Here is a 25,434-nt window from a genome sequence, read left to right as displayed (position 1 = left end):
TACTCTTATATATACTCCATTCGTTCCCAAATATTTGTCTTTTTCATATTTCAAATGGACTACCACATACAGATGTGTATGTAGACATATTTTAGAGTGTAGATTAACTCATTTTGCTCCGTATGTCTTTTCAGGAAGGGGTCAGATTTGTCCTTGATTTATTTATGAGGTATCCAGATGGCACTGCACCGCCAAGAAAAGAGGGTAACATCAAAATTATGGACTACTTTTTTGAGTATGTTGGTAAGGTCCGGTCATAGTCACTTGTTGAAATCTCTAAAAAGACAAATACTCCCTCCGTCCGAAAATACTTGTCATCAAAATGGATAAAAGGAAATGTATCTAGACGTATTTTAGTTTTAGATACATCTCTTTTTATCCATTTTGATGAATAGTATTTTCGGACGGGGGGAGTAGAAAAAGAGTTGGTGATGATGGTGTGCGTGCCATCCTGCAATATAAGCTGTCGGATTATATCTAACGGATAGGAAAGAAACTATGGAAATTTTGCAAAAATATACCCACACGTCTCTCCACGTTCGCAAATAAGGCCTTCTCTCGTTCAACCTTTTCTCTCACAAGATAAACTACTCATACAAATGCATCTTGATGTTCCGTGCAACGCACGGGCAGCTAGCTAATTTCTTTTAAAATAGTTGCTTTGATAATTGGGTTGAAGTGATATATTTTATGTCTGCCCCGAATGATTTCAGATTCACTAGTAGTAACAAAGAAAAGGTTGCCTTGTTAATTAACAGAAAACAGGGTGAAAACTATCACATGATGCCGGTAAAAACAAGGCACACTGGGTTCAGCGTCATTGTCACTACAGTTGTGAGCGCGCGAGCAGTCTACATATCGAGGGGGCTACCGAGAGAGGCACCGAGACACAATGTTTGAGAGAGAAACCAATTGACAGATTATGATCAGATCGAGTTGTCACCCTTCTGCTGTCATTGTTGGGGGGGTAGGGAGAGAAAGACGTATTGAGAGTGTGCGCGGTAGGCACAGAGGCACAACTAGCGAGTGTGTGTGTGTGTGTTAGAAAGAGGAGTAGATAGATTATTATCAAGATCGATGTGCGACCCTACTCCTTTAGTGCCGGGTAGTGTGTGTGTGTATGTTTGAGAGAGAGAAGCCAGTCGATAGATTAGTATCAAAATGGAGGTGTCACCCTACTCCTTCGGTGTTGGGAAGTGTGGGTGTGTGGGGGGGCAGTGGAACTCACATATCTCTACTCTTATAAAAAACAGAGTTGGTGGTGATGGTGTTCCTGCCATCCTGCAATATAGGCCATCCGATTTATATCCGACGGATGGGAAGGAAACTATGGCAATTTTGCAAAAAGATACCCACACCCCTCTCCACATTTGCAAATAAGTCATTCCCTCGTTCATCCTTTTCTCCCACAAGATAAACTTCTCATACAAATGCATCTTGATGTTTTGTGCAACGCATGGGCATCTTGCTAGTAGGGAGGAGTTTGGGTGACACATATCTAGCTATATTAAGGGATAGGTAGATAGCATATGTGTGAGAGACATTAGTGGCTGTGGGTGGGAAGAATTAAAGGGGTGGGTGTGTTAGACATAGAGAGCGTGTGTGTTTCTGTGTGAGAGACTTGTAGGATGGGGTAGAAAGATGAATTTAACCCTGACGGAGGGAGATAAATACACGAAGTGCACGTGTGTGATTCCGATGCCCACGGGGAAATGAGATATGTATGCATGTGAGAGAGATTGCACAATTCATTCACGTATCACTATCTAGCGACCGTGGACGTGCATCGCTTGAACATAAGTCAATATCTACTTCGTATCGTGGCCAAAGGTACAATATCGATTCAACGCTATAAAGATTGGACACTCACATATCACATTTTTTAATTTAAATAAGCCTTTTTAGTTGTGCATGCCAAAGTTATAGTGATGTTTCTTCAAACAACCAATGTAGCTTCATGAACATGCACCATTGTTACTCTTGCATTCAAATTCATTAGTCTTGGATGATTTAAGTTTCTATTTTGAAGTAATATATGTAATATTCATATATGAATTCAACGGGTACGCAATTTATGAAATGGAGGCTATGTAATCATATGAGGTAACACTTTTAAGTAGCTGACTACAATATCCATTTCTTTTTGTGCGCCTCTACACTAACACGTCAATGCATTATGTTTAAAGTAAATAACCAATGGCACTAAATTATCTATTTACACGAGAAATACATAGGCTGAGCGTTTGATCCCTTCTTCTGTGAACGCGCCACTACACCCGTACAATTGGCCGCACCCATGTGATCGTCCAAGTTATCGGCGCATCATCCCGAGTTATTATCTTTTTTCTGGGGTGGACTTCACACCAGTCATTAACTGCTGACGCGTGCCCTGTGTACACAGTCTAGCATGACCTTCCCGCTAGCACGGTCCAAAATTAGTTGAAACTTGATATGAACAATCCCGCGGGCGGCAAAATCTCCCGCCTCCTTCTAAAATTTCCGCCACGTTAGTCTTTAGCATGCGAAATCCCCCTTTTGTCCTTGGTGCACGGAGACCAACAATTACAATACCGCCCTCATCTACATGATAGGTAGGGGCTGCTCTGGTAACTTCCGGTTCCCCCACTACACGGCACCCCCATTTCCTCTCCCCCTCCCGCAAAAATGACTAACTCCACAGCACCAGAGCATCTTACATCACGCTGTCCGTACATCATCGCCCTTTCTCCCCTCCCCTCTTGAAACCCTAGACTACTCATCCACCGGCGTACAATAGCCCATTCACTGCTAGCGGCGTCCACCTCGCCGGATCTGCTTCTGCGGCCGCATCTACCCCTCCCTCCTCCCCTAGAAACAAGTAGACTGCTCATCCACCACTATACCACAGCCCATTCAGTGCCGGCCTTGTCCACGGCGCCGGATCTGCTTCGCCGGTAGTCTCGTCAACCGGTGCGCATCTGCAGCGGCTCATTCGTACTCCCCACCGGAGACGCTTCGTCCACACCCCCCGGAGCCGCCCCACCGACGCCCTCGTCGATGACCTCTGATCCTCTTCGCCGACACCTTCCTCAACCCTACCGAAGCCGCTTCGCCGACACCTTCCTCAACCCTACCGGAGTAGCTTCGCCTATACCATTCTCAACCCTACCGGGGCCGCTTTGCCAACTCACAAGTCCACGGCCTCAGATCCGCTTCCTCGCACCCCCATCCAACCTACCGGAGCAGCTTCTGACGCCCCATCCATGGCCGCAGATCCGCATCGTCGACACCACCCTTAACCCAACCACTGGAGTAGCTTCTAACGCCCCGTCCATGACCGCAGATCCGCATCGTCGACACCATCCTTAACCCAACCACCGTAGCAGCTTCACCTATGCCCTCATCCACGGCCATAGATCCGCTTCGCCCACACCGTAGTCCACCCTACCGGAGCCGCTCCACAAACACCCTACTCGACGGTTATAGATCTCCTTACCGGACCCCGACAGCCAGCGCAGCGTCATCACCCTTGACGTTTCTAACCTGATTCCCACAGTCTGGAGAGATGCCAAGCACCCGCCACGGCCTAGGTACTTGTCACCTTTAAACCCATCCAGCATCACCTGCCCGATGTACTTCAAATATACTAACCGGTCACTGTTACCTGTTATGCAGCTGGCAAAAACTACAAGGACGATGTTTCTTCTGGATCTAACAGCTTGGCCAACCAAGATCCTGGACTGAGGCATTGCTATGATCTTGTAAGCGCGTCTCTCTCTCTTGTATTGTTCTGTGCCTGCCAGTGTGCTTTGCTAGGATTTTCGACCAGTAATCCCTTTGTGCAGACAATTATTTCTACTACTGGCTGCTAAATTAGATATGTAGATGTCATACATGATACTACCTCGTACCTCCGTTCCTAAATATAAGTCTTTCTAGAGATTCCACTATAGGCTACATACGGAGCAAAATGAGTGAATCTAAACTCGAAAATGCATCTATATACATCTGTATGTGGTCCATACTGGAATCTCTACAAAGACATATATTTAGGAACAGGGGCAGTACATTACACAAAATCGTAGGGGGCATGTAGGAATTCCAGTGCACTACATTAGGCTCCCTTAGAGTGCCTGCTAGTCCAGCATACAGAGTCATGGCTAGTTTATGGTACGCACACAATCGTTAATTGGTGGTTTAAATATGCGCAAGGGATATGCAATGTAGTATCATGTAGTGATGTCTGAAATTAGCCGTGTCAACTTGCAGATAGGGTTATACAATGAAAAAGTACAAGATGTATGTGGCAATTTCATGGAACATCGCAAAAAAAGGAGAGGCAGCGGTGAGCCTATACAGTGTGCCATGGTACGTCACTCCTCCATTGCAATCATCGTGACATGTTATTTGTATGCCAGTTCTATTAGCCAAGTTTCTTAGGGACAGTTATTACAAGTTATCCTAAGAAAATAAGCACATGTGAATATAAGCTCCATGTAATAAGCCAACCAGTTCTTTTCATTGTGTTTTCAGCTTATCTTTGGTATGATCAGTGGAAAGTCTAGATTGCATTATTATTTTTTCATTTTGCTGCCCATATGGAAATTAATTTGACTTGCAAACATCATAAGTCGAACCCAGTGCAGTAATTAATATGATAGGAAAACAGACCGTCACTATTTGCTCAAAATGCAAATACAAAGATACCATCTACTTGGCACAATCTACTTTGGTCAATGTTTTCCATAGAGATCCCATTGCCTAATTTAAACGAAGAACGCATGACCCACATTTAAATGAAGAACAATTATTTGTTGAAATTCGATGGTCCAAGTGGCTGGTTATTATCGTATGGAAGCACCACCTGAAAGCATCATATAGCGGCAGCAGCTCATAGCAACTCATCATACAACAGCAGCAGTCTGCAATTCATCATATACCAGCAGCAGCTCATAGCAATTCATTATATAGAAGCAGCAGGAGTAGCTCATAGCAATTCATCATATAGCAGCAGCAGGAGCAGCTCATAGCAATTCATCATATAGCAGCAGCAGGAGCAGCTTGTAGCAACTCATCATATAGCAGCAGCAGGAGCAGCTTGTAGCAACTCATCATATAGCAGCAGCAGTAGCTCATAGCAATTCATCATGTAGCAGCAGCAGCTCATAGCAACTCATCTTACAGCAGCAACAGCTCATAGCAATTCATCATATAGTAGCAGCAGGAGCAGCTCATAGCAATGCATCATATAGCAACAGCGGAAGCAACTCATAGAAATTCATTGTATAGTGGATCAGAATGAAAATTTGGCAAAAAAAATCAGAGGAGATCCCCACCTTGTTGGATGAGCTCATCCTTCAACAGCACCTCAAGGCCATGGCCTGGGAGGAGGGGAGGGGGAATAAGGTGCCTTCTGCCGCAGTGTGGCATCAGCCGTAGTTGTGCAGCGCCCGCTGGAGTAATGCGTTGGACGAACCACAGTGGAGCAGCTGCTAGAGACCATGAGAATGAGGGGCGGCGCCAGAGGGAGGAGAAGCAAGGGAGATTTGCCCCTACTCGCCGGCCATGTAGCCAAGCTGGACATAGCATCGTCGAGGACAAGGCCAGATGGGACCAGTGGCGACGGCTCGCTGGAGGAACCCTAGTGCTACTGGTAGGGGATCGAGGTAGAGGGAAAGGGGAGAGGATATGCAAGCGGGAAGGGCAATGAATGCTTGCGTGTTTGTTTTTACTTGAGGGTCAGGTGTGACACGGGCGTCAGCAGTTGCATTTTGAGTGTAATATAGGCAGACAACAGAGCCATTTCACTATTCCCCTTCCCTTCAATTTTTAGTGAGGTTCTACCCAAAACACCACCTCCAAAGCGAAATTAGTTAAGCCCAAGCCCATAACTCAAAAATGACTTATTTACATCTTTTATCGCTTATTTTGACAATATGCCCTGAAAAGGCGGAATCGAACTGGCCCTTAACCTGCAATTCAATTGTGCGTGCAATGATGAATCACTCCTGCCTGCTATCTGTACATTTAGGCATCATCATACATGGCATAACCTAATACATGTGCACTCCATTGTAGAATCTGGAATATGCAATATTTCTGTTAGTTCATATGTTGCACATGATGTTTAAATTCCCCTTAAATCTGGTCAGTCAAGTGATGGTCTTTAAGCCTCCTTCTTTGCTTCTTTTCTTGATATGTAAGATTTGCTCACACATCTGTTCAATTACTTGTTTGCATCAGCCAGCCATACTAGGACTGTTTGCTTTGATTACTTGCTGTTCTTGACCTAACACTCTAACAGAGGTTGTCAACGATTTAAACACTAAGGGCTGCTGTAGTGGGGTCTTATCTAACTCATAGGTGACATCAAGGTTTGGATGTACACTACAGTAGGCAAGTATGTTAGGAAAGTATGCATATTTATCTTCCAAGGAGACGAGTAACTAGTTGACATAATTATGTGGTGTTGTTTTGTTATAATCTCATCCTTTTGTGTTCACAGACTGGAAAGTATGCATATTTATCTTCCAAGGAGACGAGTAACTAGTTTGTGTCACCTTGCAGAGGGATGCAATGAAGATAAGATTGAGGATTTCCAAGTACAAGATGTTAGGAAGGAGCTTTGCACAAGAAGTAGGAGCTGCGCTGAGCCTCTTCAACCTGCTAAGGTAAGTCACTGTATGCAACTCAATAGTTCAATTCCTTGTTTGTTTCAGGCATAGTTAATTTTCTCTTTTCAATTGCTTTATTTGTCCTCAGTTAATGAGATGCCCAAATAATCATGCCTGATGTTCGGTACTTTTATCACTACTAGTTGACATAATTAAAGGCCTTACCATTTAATTACTCTGCCGAAGTGTGCCTTAAGGTTTGAAGTCTATTAACCAACTATTATTGCGTGAGGCTCACAATCTAATTTATCTACGCTAATGATTGCATAGTTTTGCCTGTTGTAGTATGTTTGTATGAAACCCTCTGTTGTTCATTATGCTCCCTAAGGCTTTAATAGAGGCACAGAATGGCCAACTGCTTGCTTACTTATACGCAACGTGCTGTCTAAATTTGTAACTTGTCTGTGTTTTCGATTGGGCCCCAACATCATGCTCCTCTGGTGAGCTAAGAGGGATTTATATATGTAGGCTGCACAAACTATCTTTTTTATAATTTTTAAAATATCACCTGCTTATGCTTCATGACGTGTAACATTTTTTTGAAAGTGATGTGTAACATTATTGTTAGTCCTGTTTTGCCATGTAGTACAAAATAGTGTCTTGTTCGCTTCACTGTTGTAACTATATTTTTGCCCTAGTCATGTGTACTTATAGAAACATTTCAGGATGAAGTGACATCAACAAAAAGATCTACGAGCAGTGCGGCATGGCCGTTACCGAATGATTATGGATTGGAATGTGCTGATGTTCTCGAGCATCAACTAGAGGTGGCAAGACAATGTGTACATGATTGTCAACGTATAATCAACAAGTTGAGACTGGACATGCAGGTATTAGATGCAGGAGTCAAAAAATGAAACAAGACACTGAGGTAACCATGAAGGAATTGGAGATTTTGCATAGTGAAATTTGTGCTATCTAAATCTAGCCAATCCTATTTTCTGAAGAGATTACAGTTCAAATGGAGTTAAGTTGATGCGCGTCCATGATGTATGAGCTGTATTTTCCCAGTGTATGTAATTTGCTGTTTGTGTATGCTTTATTATCACCTGTGCCGAACCATAATGCCCAGTGGGTATAACCGGCTGTAATTTCTTTATTGTATAGTGTAGGATTATTCTACCTTTCTATGCATTCATCTCTTTATTGTAATAGTGTAGGCTTTTTAGAGGTGATAGTATTGAGTAGGATAATTCTTTGAATATGCTATATCGTTCAAACGGGGGCCAATTCGCCCGACCATGGCCCTTCACGGGCCGTCGGATCCATGGTCCTTCTACATCTCGTAGGATCCATGGGCCGCCGGCTCATTTATGGGTCTTGTACGGGCCTTTAATGGGCCGTAGACGGGCCTCTAAGGGAAATCGTATGTTTTATGGGCTGACCATAACGGGCCGTTAATAGGCCGTATTTGGTGATGCTATGAAAATGGCCCAACAGAATAACGGTCCACAAACGGGCCGACTGTAACGACGGGCTGAATTTGGCCCATAAACAGAAAATGACAGTAATGGGCCATAAGTAACCGAATGCTGCAAATGAGCCCAAGAATAAATGGGCCCTCAGAAGGCCGAAAGTTAACTTGGGCTGGAAACGGCCCAACGGAATAACGGGCTGTTAATGGGTATAAAGTGATACACTGTTCATTACGAACCAGTTTCACCACGGGCCGTTAATGGGTGTAAAGTAATACACTCTTCATTACGGGCTAGTTTCAGCACGGGCCGCTAATGGGCCAAGAGTTACAAAGGGCCTCATATGGGTCGAAAGACGTCATGGGCTATACATGGGCCAGAAGTGAAAACGGGCTGGAATCATGTTGGACGGCCCAGATGATGCTAATGGGCCCAGATGACGCTACTAGGCATAACAGGCCTTGGGTTAGCGGGCTGTAAATGGGCTATATGCGAACAGGCCGTTAACAGGCTTTCCATGGGCCAGCCTGCCAGCTTTTGACCAAGTCAAATGGGCCGGCCTTTTCACAGGAATGGGCCACTGTTGGGCCGTGCAACGTGTCGACGTATCATAGGCGCCTTCTGTCCAGTGAGTGGATGACATCTGTCCCAACGATGAGCCAACATGTGTTTCCTCTAGACAACGATGATTTTACACGTGGAAAATCCCCATTGGTCGGGGCTATTAACGGGTTATCGGATCCAAAACCCGACCCGATAGCTTAACGGCGTTCTGTTACGGTGGATGCCACGTGTCGGTCACCCTTGACGTAATCACTTCTGTGACGCACGATTTATTGTCATGGAAGTGGACACTTCAGTGATGATAATTTTGGTAATGTCATGGAACACTTCTATGAGAGCATAGATATGACTATCTTGATTCTGTCATAAATTTGTCATGGATGTACATGCATGACAAAAAAGTGACCTACTGTGACAAACACGTATCATCACGGAAGTGTATTTTTTTGTAGTGTAATGAATGGTACATTTGCATATGCATGTCATGAACTCAATTTGTAAGTGGTTTTCACCTCACTTCTTGGAGTGTTAGTGGCGTAGTAGTATAGCCATCATCCGTAGTAGTATGATGTTGCCACATCACATAGAGCCAACAAAAAGTTAGTTCTAGTTAGATCAACTAGAGCTAGGTGTCGAACGGAGGCCGAGAATACGGTGATTGCATGACTCTGTGAGGTGGGCTTGTACGTAGTATGATGTAGTTAGCTTGCCATGTTTCCTACTCCTCCGGTCTAAATGTGGAAAAGATATGGTTGAGTTCTTCCTCCTTTTGCTGACACGTGGGACATCAAGCATCCAGGTCCTGTCATGCAAGAAAATGGAGTGGTAGTTGAAGCCACGTGATGTGCATCTTGGGTTAATCTAGAAATAGGATCTTACTACTCTTGAGTAAATCCAAAAGCGGCCACCAAAGATCTTTATTGGATTTGTTTTTCATCACCAGCACGTCGAGGTGAAAGATGTGCAGGTTTAATGGGTCCTCTTGCGTTTTCACTGACATGTGGGACCGCATGTGAGGAAACAAACGATGGGCTCCACATGTCTGCTGGCTGGCTGAGAAGAGATAGAGGAGGGCTGAGCAAGGACTCTAGGAAATTTGTTCTACGTAACCAGTACCTCGATATAGGCTCCATATAGTGGGGTGGCATGGGCCATAACTAGCATTGACGTCTAGCAGTACGGCACACGCCACCCACACAAGTCCCATCCGACACCAGTTTTCTTGGAGTCCGTGCTAAAGCCATCTCTTCTCCCTCCTATTTTCTCAGCCATCGTGCGGTGGGTGTGATGGGGGTTTGCCGATAGTCGGTTTGCTCAACTACGGTCCCACTTGTAAGTGAAAATGCAACACAGCACGCATTCCCCATTGAGCAGTGTATCGGACCAACCGTTTGGGGGTGCGCCGCAAACACATCGAGCTTTTCCTTTTGAACTTGTAACTTGTAAAATTTGGTTCTGTTCCATGGCGTGACCGATAGATAGAAATAACGATTTTCCCTAGAGTAATGAGAAGTTTGGTTCTGGCGTGGTTCTTGCATGGAGTACGTACGAAAATTATGAAGTTGATGCAGAAGGTAAGATAATTACTAGTAGTACCATATGCTACTACAAGGATTTGATGGAAATATAAAGATACATACAGATCCATCAACGACGTCCTCACGCCCTAGTGCGCGGGGTCACCAACCGACGTGTGACGAGCAGCGGCATTGGCTGCGAGCTCAACATGCTTCTGAACAATGCCATCCAAGGTTGCCCTATGGGTCAAGAAGGCCAGCGACCGATCGCCCTCCTCTGGCACGTAGTAGTCCTTGTGGACGATTTGCGCATAAACGTGGGTGATTATGTCGATGGTGTCTTGCTGCGCCACGCGCTGCGCAACGAGTGCGACCTCGAGGTGGACATTCTCCGGCGCGATGGCGGGCCGTCGCAGGGCCACCAGTGCGTCGAGGAGGTTTTCACCATAGAGGCCATGGAGGGTGGCGGGCATCACAGAGCCTAGGCGGGTGGGATGGAGGCGTACGTCAAGGTCATCTGCGAGCTTCTTGACGACGATGAACATGTCGAGGAAGCCGGCGAGGATCTCGTCAAACAAGGAGACAAAGCTGTCGTCCAAGCAGCCTCTCGCCCTAGCGGCCTCGAGCACGACCTGGACACGTTCCTCGGTGCCGGGGTGTAGGCCGGCGTCGTGGACCATCTAGCACAGTCGGCTGATGCTCGCGCTCATCGCCTCCATGGGTCTAGCTTCTAGTCAACTGATCTTGTGATTGGAGTGATCACTCTTGCCCTTGGTTAGGGTGCATAGGTGCGTAGGATTTCGTATATAGGACTGGCGGGGAGCCTTTATATGAGAAGTGCAGACTGTGTTGCATTCACGTGTGTATTGGCCATCTACTCCGCGGCCTTCTACTACACCTGCCTTTGGCTGTATGACAGGTGGGCCAAACACCTGTTGGGCCCATGTGTCATTGATCCAAACGCAGGTGCAGTACATCAATGAAGTTCCGTCCCCCTTCGTGCCGGTGCAGTATAGTCATCTCACCAGACCTCTAGTTGTGGCCAAACGAGAGAAATTTGATGTTTACTGGTTTATTGGTCCCCTTTGCATTTTGCGCCAAGTTTTGACCTTTGATTTAACTAATAAAATGGTAATGCATGTAACAAAAATGTTATGTGAGTCACCTTACAAAAACCAAATAATCCAAAAACACTTAGGCATGGTACATTAACTCCCTTCTTGTTTCTTTTTTCATGACATATCAACCAATGAGAGATGTGAGCCGTGCATGCTTTCAATGACTTGAGACTACCAAACATGACATGTAGTGGTTAGTTCATTGCGTGTAATCCTATTAATTAGAAAAAGGATGTTAAGTTCTCTCGCTTTCCCCTTCATCTTGGTCACGGTGCACAACCTAATATCATGGTTAGACTACCCACAATCGGAGTAACATAGGTGGTAACATCACACTTATCTAGGCAAAATAGATGATGTGGTATGTAATTAATGAAGAAAGAGAGGCATGTGGTAACATAGCTAGTTACTATAACATCACACATATCAAGGAAAGATGTGTCTACAACCTAATAAATGAAGTGATGCATGACACAATACAGATGTTAGTACCCACTATGGAGGTAGTAACATAGACTAGTAACATATGCATGTTACTACTCTAAGTTACTGCCCACTATGACTAGTCTTAATAGTAGAGCAAGTACAATAGTGCGCTTATAGCCCGCTTACATGGCACTTTTGCCTATGTGGAGAGAGATATGAAAAAGTAATGAGAGTGAGCTCTCATGCAAGAGCCTAGATATATGCGCATTGCTAGGAAAATACAATAAATATGAAGAAAGAGAAAGAGAGAAGACAGAAACAAGTACTAGTGTAATAGCCAACCTTATAGCTCACACTATTGTATGAGTGACTATAAATGATGGCTATAGATGCACCTTCTAGATCAGATACAAGCAATCTCTCAAGGAAAAGCGCATTCTCAATGACCATAACGTGGAACAGCTAGAGTGATCTCTTGCCAATTGATGTCTTGTTGCGGGGCCACCAAGACACGTAAATACATCGGAGATTCGTCGAGGTGTTGTGGAGGCTAATGAACCTGTGGATCTACTCAGGACGAAGGTACTCGAGCGCAGTACAACTGTGGAGCAGGTGCTCCATAGCCTTCTTCGAGATGACAACGTCGAAGAGGTCAAGCTGCTTAAGTTGAGGGCGAAGAAGGGCGGGCACGACATTAATCTAGGGAAGATAGCAGTAGCTGAAGCTGGAGCGGCGCAGCGTTGGCGTGAGGCAGAGCGCAGACGACGGTAGATAGCAACATCGTCCAGCATCAAAGCTGAGCTCCTCGAGCTGATCTAGGATGGGGGATAAGAACCACTCGTTGAACTTGGCTTGGACCTTGCAGTTGGTACTAAAGATGCAGGTGTCAAGGCGTCTGGCTGGCCCTGGGTTTGATGAAAGGATCTTGGAGACTGCGGCCATGCGTTTGCAATCCCCATCGCAGAGGCAGCTGTCGATGGGGAGGTTGTGGGGGACGCGGCGCCAGAGGGGGCGGCACCGGTGGGAGAGCAGGGCGGTCCGCACGGCAAATTTGGTGGGGAGGAGGCTGATGATGATGAGAAGCATGTCATCGGGGAGGCTGCTGATGATGTCCACGCTCACCGGATGCGGTTTTTCCTCGAGACGCCTCCGCTTGTTGGCTGCCTCACCGGCCATCTCAACCGGCGGCGACGCCGGTGTACACGTGTGCTGGCCTGCTGTGTGTGTGCAAGTGCGTCCTTCTGTGCATGCCGCCACGTAGTGGTGAACTGTGCGCGAGTGCGTCCTTCATGCGGAAGAAGTGTGCCCTCAATTTACTAGTGTGCAGGGTGCTACCCTGAGTGGTTTCAACTTTGTTTACTTCACCGCGTGTCAGATGGGCTTCTAGTTTACTTATTTTCACCCTCTGCCACATGGGCCGGCACACAAAGATAGAGAATGTGAGCTGACAAGGCAGCATGTGGACTGGTTTTCCGGTCAACTAAACAATATACAGAGCTATACGTTGACATAGTGAGCATATAATCCGTCGGTATAGAGAGTTCGAGTGAGAGGGGAGGCCCATGAGAGATAGCAGAGAGAGAGAGAGAAAGAGCTACTCCCTCCGTTCGATAATGTAGTGCCAACATTTTTTTAAAGATAAAATTTTGAAACTTTGACCAAGTTTATACAGAAATTACTTATATCTACAGTACCAAAAATAAATGATAGTATGAAGTAAGTACATGTTGTGATGAATCTAATGATCGTTCCAGATGTAAATGTTTTTCTCCACATATACCTGGTCCAACTTTTCTGAGGTTTGACTTTTCAAAACATCCATATGCTTATGGACGTGAGAGAGTATGTAACTGGACAGAGTGTGTGTGAAATAGAAAGAGTGACTAAAAAAAGTGTTTGTGCGTGTGTGAAAGAGACATGGACAACACACGATAAAAGTAGAGGAAAAGCGTTTGTGTCTTATGCGATCATATCACACACGCATCTTCGACAGCGGAAGCAAGGTGAAGAGATAGTGTGTGGTTGTTTTCAACCAAGAGAGAAATACCCCTAGCACATGGCCAAGAGGGATCTGACAAACAAGGGAGAGAGGTCAAGAGAGACGTATGGAGAAAATTCAGACATAGGGAGGAGAGAGTGTATGTTTGTCATAGAGAGATCCCTTGGTGATTGTGATGGCACTACATGGGTGGGGCATCGAGTGACAAGGTGTGTGCGCGATAGAAGATACCCCAAGAGATATCGGGATAGACATATGGATGGAAGGAGACAATACGTGTGTTCCTGGTGGCTAGTGAGAGATAATCATACTTAGGGGGAGTGCGAGCGCCTATGATGGAGTGAGGAATTATGGTACTTAGGGGGGTGCGTGTCACATACAGAGAGAACAAGGGTGGAGAGTGTTAGATGGGTATATGTAGCGCGAGAGAGACATGTGTATGTGTGAACTAGGGAGATATAAAGTTTAAGAGAGATAGAGGAGCCCCGATAAGGCTGAGTGGTGTGTCAGATAGCTGAGAGGGGGAAAGAGATATTCCATGTGCTCGATAATGCAGTGCATGTAACTTTTTTAGAAGTCGAACTTTGGAAACTTTGACCTGGTTTACGCAAATGTTATTTATATCTACAATACCAAAGATACGTCATACGAAACTACATCTCATGATGAATCTAATGGTATATGTTCGCCGATCTAGATGTAAATGTTTTTCTCCACGTATATGGTCAAACTTTGTGATGTTTGACTTTTCAACAACTCTATATGCTATGGAGCAAAGAGAGTGCCTAAGTCGAGAGATATGAAGTGCGAGTGTTGGAGAATGAGTGAGTGTGCAAAAAGAGTATGTGTGTGAAAGAGAAAGAGACAACAAACGATAAATTAGAGAGAGAGTGTGTGTGTGTTTTTGTTTGTTATGCAAACATATCACACATGCATTTCCGAGATAGAAAAGCGAGGTGAGGAGATACACGAAGATAGCTAGTGTGTGATTGTTTACAACATAGAGAGACACCCCTATAGCACATGTCCAATAGAGGTTTGGCCTACAAGGAACAAAGGTCGAGAGGGACGCGTGGAGAACATGGACGCATGGGGAGGGAGAGAGGGTGTGTTTGTGATAGAGAGATCCCATCGATATCGTGAGTGGACTGTATGGGTGGGAGATCAAGGGAGGTCCGTGCGTGATAGAAAGATGCTCCGAGAGAAAATGAGATAGACCATGCACATGTTTGTGATAGAGACTAAGATTAGCTAGTCATTTACATATAGGGGGGACTGCGTGTGCCTACAATTGAGTGAGAGACCATCATACTTGGCTAGGCATGAGATTGTTTGTGTGTGCGTGTGAGATGGAGAGAGAACAATTGAGATATATAGAGTTTTAGATGGGTCTATCGAGTGCTAGTGAGATGTGCCTGTGTATGTGTCTCCCAGGGAGTTGGAGTGTTTGAGAGAGAGAGGGAAGAGCTCCAAGACGACAGAGTGGTGCATGAGAGAGTTACGTGCAACGAGCCAAGGTATTTCTGTGCGTACGATGAGTCCACCCAAGATATTTAGCTTGGACTAGAGAATCATACATAGTGTGCGAGAGAGACCTATAGATGGAGTATATATCCATGAGAACTAGAAAGACCCCCCCACACACACATACACACACACAAATATAGAGAGAGCGGGAGAGAGAGTGAGAGGGATCAACAAGGTTTGTGTGTTGGATGCGTGCAACAGAATTGAAGATTGTCGGAGAGAGAGAGAGAGGGAGAGGGAGAGGGGAGAGAAAGAGAGCAGGAGTGTAGGAGAGGGGGAGGTCGCATTTTATGCATCAAAGACTGATATAAACCATGTTTCGATATAAACTTGCATTGAGATATTTAAATTGGAGCACATGTTGTCTGCAATCCACACATGAACGAAGATATGCGTATATCAAACAGATTCATTAATTTAACTTTCAACATGTTCATTGAGTAATATAATATTGTACAACATGCGACTCCATTAAGGTGTTTAATTTTGGATTTAGTTCACTATTTTGACCTGGTGAATGAGCTATTTCATTGAATCGAGATATTTTATTTTGGGTTTGATTCTCGTTTTTGAGTGGGTTAACTATTTGTCATATAGTAAATCGTTTGCAACTAGCATGTAAAAACACATTACTCCCAAGCATCATCACTCCATCTAAAAAAGAAGTGCCAAGCTAATATTTCAAAATTTGCTTCGAATCGACTTGGTAAGGTAGACGTGGATGCTCGTTCTCCAAAAATTTGAACGAACTGTTAAACAGCCTCTGCTTAGTGGAATTCGCCCGAGCAAATAAATGGGTGATTCGAATTACCGGCCTATGTGGGAACATGCATCAATTGGCCCATTGTACATCGAGGGTAGGTTCATAACTTCATTCAAGAGCGCCTTCTCCTTGGCCGAAATGACATGTGCCGAATAATTCATAAACCATGGTTGGCAAAACACACTCTCCTCGCCCGAAATAGCCCGCGCCCATTGTTTCAAAACACGCCCTCCTCGACTGAAATCTGTCGCGCCCACTATATTTCAAAACATGCTCTCCTCCCGCGAAATATCTCGCGCCCACTATATTTCAAAACACGCGCTCCTCGTCCGAAATCGCTCATGCCCACTATATTCAAAAACATGCCCTCCTCGCCGAAATCGCTCGCGCCCAATATTTGGGAGAAGAAAAGTTACTCTACTATCCCCGACCCTCCTTACGCAGACCCAAGCCGAGAAGCCTAAAGGCGGGGGTAGAACTATAACTCTCCCCCCCACATTTCAGACAAATGCGTCCGTAAGACATGGTTCCCCCTCCCAATTCCCCATTCATACCTCGTGGGCGCCAAACCACCTTCTCCCCGGAAGCTCCCTTCTCCCAAGCCGTGAAACCTCAGGCCCTGCTCCATGGTGACCCCCACCGCACCAAATTCACAGGCTGCCCTCCTCTCTAATCCCGGAGACGCTATCCATTTGCCGTCGTGCACTAGGCCATCTACCTCTTACTCAGTGATGCCGGAGTTGCCTCGACGACAGCCGCGTGAACCGTACTGGTGCCGATTCACCCCCGCCATTGTTCATGATGCCGGAGAGGCTCCAACTTTGGATCCGTCCAGAGCCCCGGTGCTGCTTCCCCGTAGCCGTCGACCATCGCGAAGTCTCTGCTTCCCTGCCACCGGTAGCCACCGCAAACGCGTCGGCCTCACCGACTCGGCAGCTGGAGCTGCCTACTTCACTGGGCCGCCAGATAGGTCGCACCCTCTATTCTTCAATACATATTCCATCTCTGCTGTAGCATGTTTTATAATTGAAGCACCATTCTTCAATATAAGGCATGCAAGGGTAAGACGGCTATGTTAGAATCTGAAGGGTTACAAACCAGGTCTTTGCAAAAGATCCAAACGCCAGGAGATAATAAACAAACTCTAGTTTTCATAGATACTACTCCAGCACAGAGAAACCAAAATCACACTAATAATAAGCAGATTCCGCTCCAATCTAGCAAAAATATGTCAACTCCATTCTAAGAAGCGTGTGCATATCCTCGCATCATGAAATTTTATAGCATTCCGATCATATTTTCTACATGTTTCTTACCCATCTCTCTTTTACAAAATAAGGTATTCTAAAAGAAGACTTCCTCCATTGGGACCGTATTCAAGGAAAGTATCCTGCGGCAATTCTCTAAGCTCCAATGCTGATGTAAGTACCTTTTGTATTACACTATATTTTGTTAATCGGCGTGAATCCAGCCTTTGTCTGATCTAAAATTAGTTGTAGCAAAATGTTAAAGGCGACAATGTTGATTTTTGTAAGGAAAACTGCCTGGTAGTTTTGTGTATTGAGTTGCATGAGTGTACTATCTCATATCATGCACATTACTGAATTGTTGTGCTTCTCTGGTTGCCCATCCATTCATTGTTTGAATGTTTTTTTCGTATTACCTTACCTGGCTGATGATAGCTGTGCCATATTGTGTTAATTTGGTGTAGGCTGGTGTGGTCTGGATGCCCAAACGTTCGTTTTGTCAATGTTGCTTTCCTATTATCTGACCTGGCCAATGATAACAATGCTAGTGTGTTAATTTGGTGCAGGCTGCTGAAGATAAGAAGACAAACTCTGAAAACAGCAAGGAAACCCCATTGTTCTTTCCTATAAATCTAGGCCAGGTAATGTGGCAATAACCCTTGATTAATCTGTTCGGTTCCCCTCCTAATTTATGTTATGATGCAGTGGTCGAGATACTCTCCACTATCAATAATACAAGCCTGCCAAAATCGCCATCTAAAACTGTTCAGTTTCCCCTGTCTCGAATGCAACCAAAAAATGTATGTTTGTGAACCAATTAATGGCTGAAGCAATGATGGAAAGGTGGAGGAATCAGAGGTGCACATTCATGCGCAACAACAACCAATCAATGTTTTGAGAGACAGTGTAGCAAAGCAGCAAGAACTTGCCCACATGCTTATGGGCATCATCCGTGCTGAGGTTGCAGATTGTGATGTTGTAGATCGTTAGGTTATGTTGATTTATTTGCACTGGTATCAATCTTTGATTGCCCTGTGGATGTAATTTCCTGTAATATATACTGGATGTGCAACATTTTTCCCTATATGTCGTTCCTTTGCTTGATCGGTTTTGGTCCTATGCATAATTGCTTGTCGTAATGGGCTCAAATTATCTAATTGGGCTTAAAGACATGTACAAACTTTAGTGGGCCCATTAAGTTAATGGGTCGTTACCAGGCCAAAAGTTAATGGTCGGCCCTCTTACCTCCCGGGTCGTTAATAGGCCGACATCAAAGCGGGAAACAGGCAGGCCCATTTGATTTCATGGGCCGTTAACAGGATGATACTAGGTCGGGCTACATATGGCCCAACTATACTATGGGCCTTTAGGAGGCCGAAAGAGACAGCGGGCATGTATTGGATCATGAAGAGCATGGGCCGCGAAGAGGCCGAAAGTCAAGTCGTACTGTAAATGGCCCAACTGCGGTGTGGGCCTTTAGCAGGCCAAAAGAGAAACCGGGCTGGTATTGGACCATGAAGAGCATGGGTCGTTAAAAGGACAAAACTCAGGTCTGACCGCAAATGGCCCAACTCACTTATGGGCCGTCAAACAGGCTGAAAGACACACCCGGCCAGAAATTGGCCCAACACTTAAATGGGTCGCTAAAAGGCCGAAAGATGTACATCTTGAAAATTGGGCGATCCCTTGAATGCGCTGTTAACAGGCCGAAACCACATCGGACCGATATTGAGCCCAAATATATAGGGGGTTGTTAACGGGCTTGAACTGACGATGGGCTGCAATGGTGTCAAATCGTTAAAGGGCCGTTGACGGGCCGAATTGGCACATCTTGTATGGGCCGTGGGCTTAAATGGACCTGAGACAAGTAGGCCCTATATGGGCTGGCCTGCAAATACTTACTAGGACGGCCTTTTTCACCAGAATGGGCCACTGTTGGGCCATGCCATGTGTCGATCTATCATAGGCGCCTCCTGTCCAATGGACGAACGACCTAGCCCACCAAGGAGCCAACACGTGTCTCCTCTGGCCAATGAGAATTTTACACGTGGAAACTCCCCATTGGTCCAGGCTGTTAACGGGTTATCAGATCCAAAACCAGACCAGATAGCTTAACGGCGACCCGTTACGGTCAATGCCACGTGTCAGTCACCCTTGACGAAAGCACTTCTATGACGCGTGATTTATCGTCATGGAAGTGGACACTTCTGTGATAATAATTTTGGTAATGTCATGGAACACTTGTACGACATCACAGGTATGACTACCTTGATTCTGTCATAAAATCGTCATGGATGTAGATGCATGACAGAAAACGTGACCTACTGTGACAAACACGTATCATCATGGAAGTGTATTTTTTCGTAGTTATGTCGTTTGTGGCACTGATCTGGGTCCGAATCAGTTCCCTCCCTTGGTGATGGCTAGTCCTACTTATAGAGGCCCTGGTCCTCTTCCCAAATATTGAGCCGGAAGGGATCCCCAATGGCTAAATTCAAAGGGATACAACTAGTACCAGCTATCCTGACAAAAGTGGTCTTCGCCTGCCAAAGGCTCTGGTGGTGACGCCGCCTTGGGCTCCATGGTGACCTCCTTCTTGTTGTCATGCTGGTCTTGATCTTCTTACACCGATATGGAAACCTTTGCCTAATGCCTCGGGACTCCTCGCCTGCGCTTGCCCCTTTAGCACCAAAGAGAAAACGAGGACACTGCGTGCGCTGGTGCCCGCCTTGTTTCGGTCATCATGGCTTGCATCACAGGAACCTCGCAAGGTGCCCCTCGCCTTGGTCTCTCTGCCCCTCGCGAGCCAGCCTGGTGAGGCCACCCCTGAGGAGGTCTTGAATCATCCGACTCGCGAGGCTTGGCCCCTCGCAAGGGTCTTGAATGTTGGCTGGTGAAGATGGGTCGTACGGGGCCACTGGTGGAGCCACGCTGCGGGCCGCAGGCAGGCAAGTCTGTGGACCCCTGTTCCCAGAACGTCGACAATAGCCCCCGGGCCCAACGCGAGCTCGGGCTTGGCTTTGAGGCAAAGCTAAAGGGGCAAGAGCAGAGCGCCGCGGGCCCCAAAAGCCTGCGGCCCCGCTTGACGCGCGGTGATTGGTTGGACGTGGGCGTCTCTGCTTCCCCATGTCGTCTCGGCAACCGCCCAACTTGACGAGTCCCTGCTGTGTGCAGAAATATGTCATTATTACCTTAGATCGTGGAGGCCAGCGGTTGGCCTCCCCTTGCTTATAAATGGGTGGGGAGGCGGAGCCCCCATCGCCCATCCCTTCCTGCATTATAGAGAGACAAGTATGGGGCCCTGCTAGGGCGTGCGACAATTATGTTTTCTAAGTGGCAGTGATATGTTTATCATTCCAGTGTTGTGCTACGACATCATGTTTATGTATGTGCGTAGAATTACTTAGCTTGATGCGCCTGGAGTAGATTCCGCCTTGTGAGACGCACGTTCCCCAATGCCTGACGAGGTCTCCTATGCTCAGGGGCGCCTGAGAACTACAAAAATTTGCCAGGAAATCCTAATTCTTCCGGACCCTGATCATAGGCATTGCCGGCTGTAACCCTGTGCTTCGCATCGCGGTACCTGGGGGGCATGGACTGAGAAGGGCGCGCTAGCTTGCGAACTCGAGCGAGGGTTCCTTGAGAAAGACAAGAAATTGAAAACGCTCACGAGGGCGCCTGCCCAGCCACCTCGCGAGGCATGCGAGGGAGAGAACGGGTAAAAAATGAGGACCCGAGGGAAGAAAGGGAGGCAACAAGGACAAAGAAACCAGGCTAGCAAGGAACACCAAAAATCAAACTCTCACTTAAAAGAAAGGGCGACCAACCGCGGAACGAAAAATAAAAAGCCGGTTCCAGCACCTAATCTAGTCTTCTTGTCTTGTCACCAGCGTGGATCAAAGTTCTGCCACTAGGCGTGGGAGGTAGCCCCTGAGGCCCGAGGGCGGCACTCCTCAGACTCCGGGGCGTGTACAACCCCACTCATTATTACATGAGAGTGTCACGGGCGGAGATTCTTCACAGGCACTGGGCCTTGCATCATGGGTAGAACCTCCGGAGGTGCTGGATGTTTCCAGACATTCTGAATGGGGATCCCATCCTGCGTCTCCAGGGGTGCTGCGCTAGGCCTGGAGATGTCGGCGACCTGAAATAGGCCCTCCCACATGAGCGAGAGCTTGTGCAGCCCTTCCCTAGAGAGCACCCGCCTCAGGACAAGACCACCCACCTCGAGCGTCCTGGAGCTGACGATGTGGTAGTGGTACCGCCATAGCGCCTACTGGTACCTCGCAGCTCGGAGCAAGGCTTCTCGGCGGCGTTCCTCCCCCAGCACGAGATCCATCCCCTGCATGGCGTCCTGCCGCATTTTATCAAATGCCAGGACCCGTGCGGAGCGATGCTTGACCTCGTGTGCGAGAACCGCTTCTGCTCCATAGACTAGGAGGAACGGGGTCTCGCCTGTCGGCCTGGTGGCGGTGGTGCGGATGGACCACAGCATGGACTGGAGCTCGTCGTGCCAGCCCCTACCGCAGACCTCAAGCTTCTTCTTGAAGGTGCTTGTCTTGAGACCCCTCAGGACCTCCGCGTTGGCGCGTCTGGCCTGGCCGTTGCTCCTGGGGTGCGCCACAGAGGCGTAGCAGATCTATGTTCCATGGTTAGCACAATACGTTTTTAAGAGATTGCTAGTGAACTACGAGCCTTTGTCGGTGATGATGTGGTTAGGGACCCCAATCGGCTTACGAGGCCCTTGATAATCTAGACTGCTGACCCGGCCGGGATGGTGCGGGCAGCTTCGACTTTCGCCCACTTGCTCAATTTGTCAATGGCGACGTAGAGGTAGCGGTAGCCTCCTGGAGCTCGAGGGAATGGACCCAGGATATCCAGCCCCCAGACCGTGAACGGCCATGAGAGCGGGATAGTCTGGAGGTCCTGAGCAGGCTAATGTATCTTCTTGGCATGGAACTGGCAGGCCTCACAAGATTTCACCAGCTCGGCCGTGTCATTGAGGGCCATGGGCCAGTAGAACCCGCTGCGGAAAGCCTTGCCGACCAGGGTGCGCAACGACGAGTGGTGCCCGCAGTCTCCGCATTGTATGTCAGCCAGCAACTCCTTCCCTTGTTCCCTGGAAATGCATCATAGAGAAACATCATTTGGCCACTTCCTATATAGCTCACTGTCCTGAATGCAGTACGCCATAGCATGCCGGGCCACATGTTCCGCGTCTTCCTCCTTCTCCGGCAGCGTGCCTTGCGTCAGGTATGCCTTGAACTCTTCGATCTAGCTCCCCTTCTGAGGCTCGAGTGCTAAGAGGAGGCGCGCTCCCAAGGTTGGTCCGTAGGTGGGGGCTCCTGAGGCTGGAGGCTGGGGGAGTTCCTCCTGAGATGGCAGCGGCTCTGTAGGCGGAGGTGCTGCCGAGGGCTTGAAGAGCCGCTCCTCGAAGATGCCAGGCTCTTGGCGCTGCCGCTTGGATCCTCTTCTGGCGATGTCATCAGCCTCTTTGTTGGTGCCACGAGGTACATGATGTAGTTCCAGACCCAGGAACTGCTCCTCCATTTTGCGCACCTCTGCGAGGTACGCCTCCATGTGAACACAAATAAAAAGCCGCGTCCAGCACCTAATCTAGTCGTCTTGTCTTGTCACCAGCGTGGACCTAAGTTCTACCACTAGGCGTGGGAGGTAGCCCCCGAGGCCCGAGGGCGTCACTCCTCAGACTCCGGGGGGTGTACAGCCCCACTCATTATTACATGAGAGTGTCACGAGCGGAGATTCTTCATAGGCACTGGGCCTTGCATCATGGGTAGAACCTCCGGGGGTGCTAGATGTTCCAGACGTTCTGGATGGGGATCCCATCATGCGTCTCCAGGGGTGCTGCGCTAGGCCTGGAGACGTGGGCGACCTGAAATAGGCCCTCCCACATGAGCGAGAACTTGTGCAGCCCTTCCCTAGAGAGCACCCGCCTCAGGACAAGACCACCCACCTCGAGCGTCCTGGAGCGGACGCTGCGGTATGGTACCGCCATAGCGCCTGCTGGTACCTCGCAGCTCGGAGCAAGGCTTCTCGTCAGTGTTCCTCCCCTAGCACGAGATCCATCCCCCGTATGGCGTCCTGCCGCGTTTCATCAAATGCCAGGACCTGTGCGGAGCGATGCCTGACCTCGTGTGGGAGAACCGCTTCTGCTCCATAGACGAGGAAGAACGGGGTCTCGCCTGTCGGCCTGGTGGCGGTGGTGCGGATGGACCACAGCACGGACTGGAGCTCGTCGTGCCAGCCCCTACCGCAGGCCTCAAGCTTCTTCTTGAAGGTGCTTGTCTTGAGACCCCTCAGGACCTCCGCGTTGGCGCGTTCGGCCTGGCCGTTGCTCCTGAGGTGCACCACAGAGGCGTAGCAGATCTGTGTTCCAAGGTTAGCACAATACATTTTGAAGAGATTGCTAGTGAACAACGAGCCTTTGTCGGTGATGATGTGGTTAGGGACCCCCAATCGGCTTACGAGGCCCTTGTTAAACTTGACTGCTGACCCGGCCGGGATGGTGCGGGCAGCTTCCACTTTCGCCCACTTGGTGAATTTGTCAATGGCGACGTAGAGGTAGCGGTAGCCTCCTGGAGCTCGAGGGAATAGACCCAGGATATCCAGCCCCTAGACCGTGAACGGCCATGAGAGCGGGATAGTCTGGAGGTCCTGAGCAGGCTGGTGTATCTGTTTGGCATGGAACTGGCAGGCCTCACAAGATTAAACCAGCTCGGCCGTGTAATTGAGGGCTGTGGGCCAGTAGAACCCGCTGCGGAAAGCCTTGCCGACCAGGGTGTGCAACGACGAGTGGTGCCCGCAGGCTCCGCCATGTATGTCAGCCAGCAACTCCTTCCCTTGTTCCATGGAAATGCATCATAGAGAAACATCATTTGGCCACTTCCTGTATAGCTTACTATCCTGAATGCAGTACACCGTAGCATGCCGGGCCACACGTTCCGTGTCTTCCTCCTTCTCTGGCAGTGTGCCTTGCGTCAGGTATGCCTTGAACTCTTCGATCCAGCTCCCCTTTTGAGGCTCGAGTGCTAAGAGGAGGCGCGCTCCCGAGGTCGGGCCGCAAGTGGGGGCTCCTGAGGCTGGAGGCTGGGGGAGTTCCTCCTGAGATGGCAGCGGCTCTGTAGGCGGAGGTGCTGCCGAGGGCTTGAAGAGCCTCTCCTCGAAGATGCCAGGCTCTTGGGGCTTCCGCTCGGATCCTCTTCTGGCGATGTCATCAGCCTCTTTGTTGGTGCCACGAGGTACATGCTGTAGTTCCAGACCCAGGAACCGCTTCACCATTTTGTGCACCTCCGCGAGGTACGCCTCCATGCGCATGAAGATCTCTTCCCCTCTCTAGTTCACGCACTCTACGATCTCACAGCCTAGCTCGACGAACCCAAAGAACACGAGACACAAGATTTATACTAGTTCGGGCCGCCATTGTGGTGTAATACCCTACTCCAGTGTGGTGTGGTGGATTGCCTCTTGGGCTGAGGAAGAACAGTTACAAGGGAAGAGCAACCTCCTGAGGGGGGGTGTTCTTGTACGTGTTGAACTTGTGTGGTTCGGGATGATTTGGGTCTGAATCAGTTGCCTCCCTTGGTGGTGGATAGTCCTACTTATAGAGGTCGTGGTCCTCTTCCCAAATATTGAGCGGGAAGGGATCCCACAATGGACAAATTCGAAGGGAGACAACTAGTACAAGCTATCCTGACAAAAGTGGTCTTCGCCTGCCAAATGCTCTGGTGGTGACGCCGCCTTGGGCTCAACGGTGACCTCCGTCTTGCCGTCCTGCTGGTCTTGGTCTTATTGCACCGATATGGAAATCTTTGCATGATGCCTCGGGACTCCTCGCCTACGCTTGCCCCTTTAGCGCCAAAGAGAAAATGAGGACACTGCGCGTGCTGGTGCCCGCCTGGCGGCCGCCTGGTTCTAGTCATCATGGCTTGCGTCACAGGAACCTCACGAGGTGCCCCTAGCCTTGGTCTCTTCGCCCCTCGCGAGCTAGCCTAGGGAGGCCGCCCTTGAGGAGATCTTGCATCATCCACCTCGCACGGCTTGGCCCCTCGTGAGGGTCTTGAATGTTTGCTGGTGAAGATGGGCCGTACGGGGCCGCTGGTGGACCCACGCTACGGGCTACAGTCAGGCAAGTCTGGGGACCCCTGTTCCCAGAATGCCGACACTAGCATCTTGAGGACGTTGTAG

At 48.1% G+C, this 25,434-nt stretch overlaps 1 protein-coding gene across 1 annotated transcript; it reads right to left on the bottom strand.

Moving 5' to 3' along the window:
- Positions 1-24,108: 24,108 nt before the first annotated feature.
- Positions 24,109-24,558, bottom strand: LOC147975420 (uncharacterized). The gene has a single exon (XM_087520414.1). It carries the CDS (start codon positions 24,556-24,558, stop codon positions 24,109-24,111), a length of 450 nt encoding a protein of 149 aa, XP_087376540.1.
- Between the last annotated feature and the right edge of the window lie 876 nt (positions 24,559-25,434).

The sequence above is a fragment of the Triticum urartu genome, chromosome 4A (assembly GCF_056163025.1).
Source record: "Triticum urartu cultivar PI428250 chromosome 4A, HENAU_Tu73, whole genome shotgun sequence".
Lineage (NCBI taxonomy): Eukaryota > Viridiplantae > Streptophyta > Magnoliopsida > Poales > Poaceae > Triticum > Triticum urartu.
This window is presented reverse-complemented; position numbering and strand designations above follow the sequence as displayed.

Coding starts and splice junctions, on each gene's coding strand:
- LOC147975420 (XM_087520414.1), bottom strand. CDS start 24,558: ATGGAGGCGTACCTCGCGGAGGTGCACAAAATGGTGAAGCGGTTCCTG.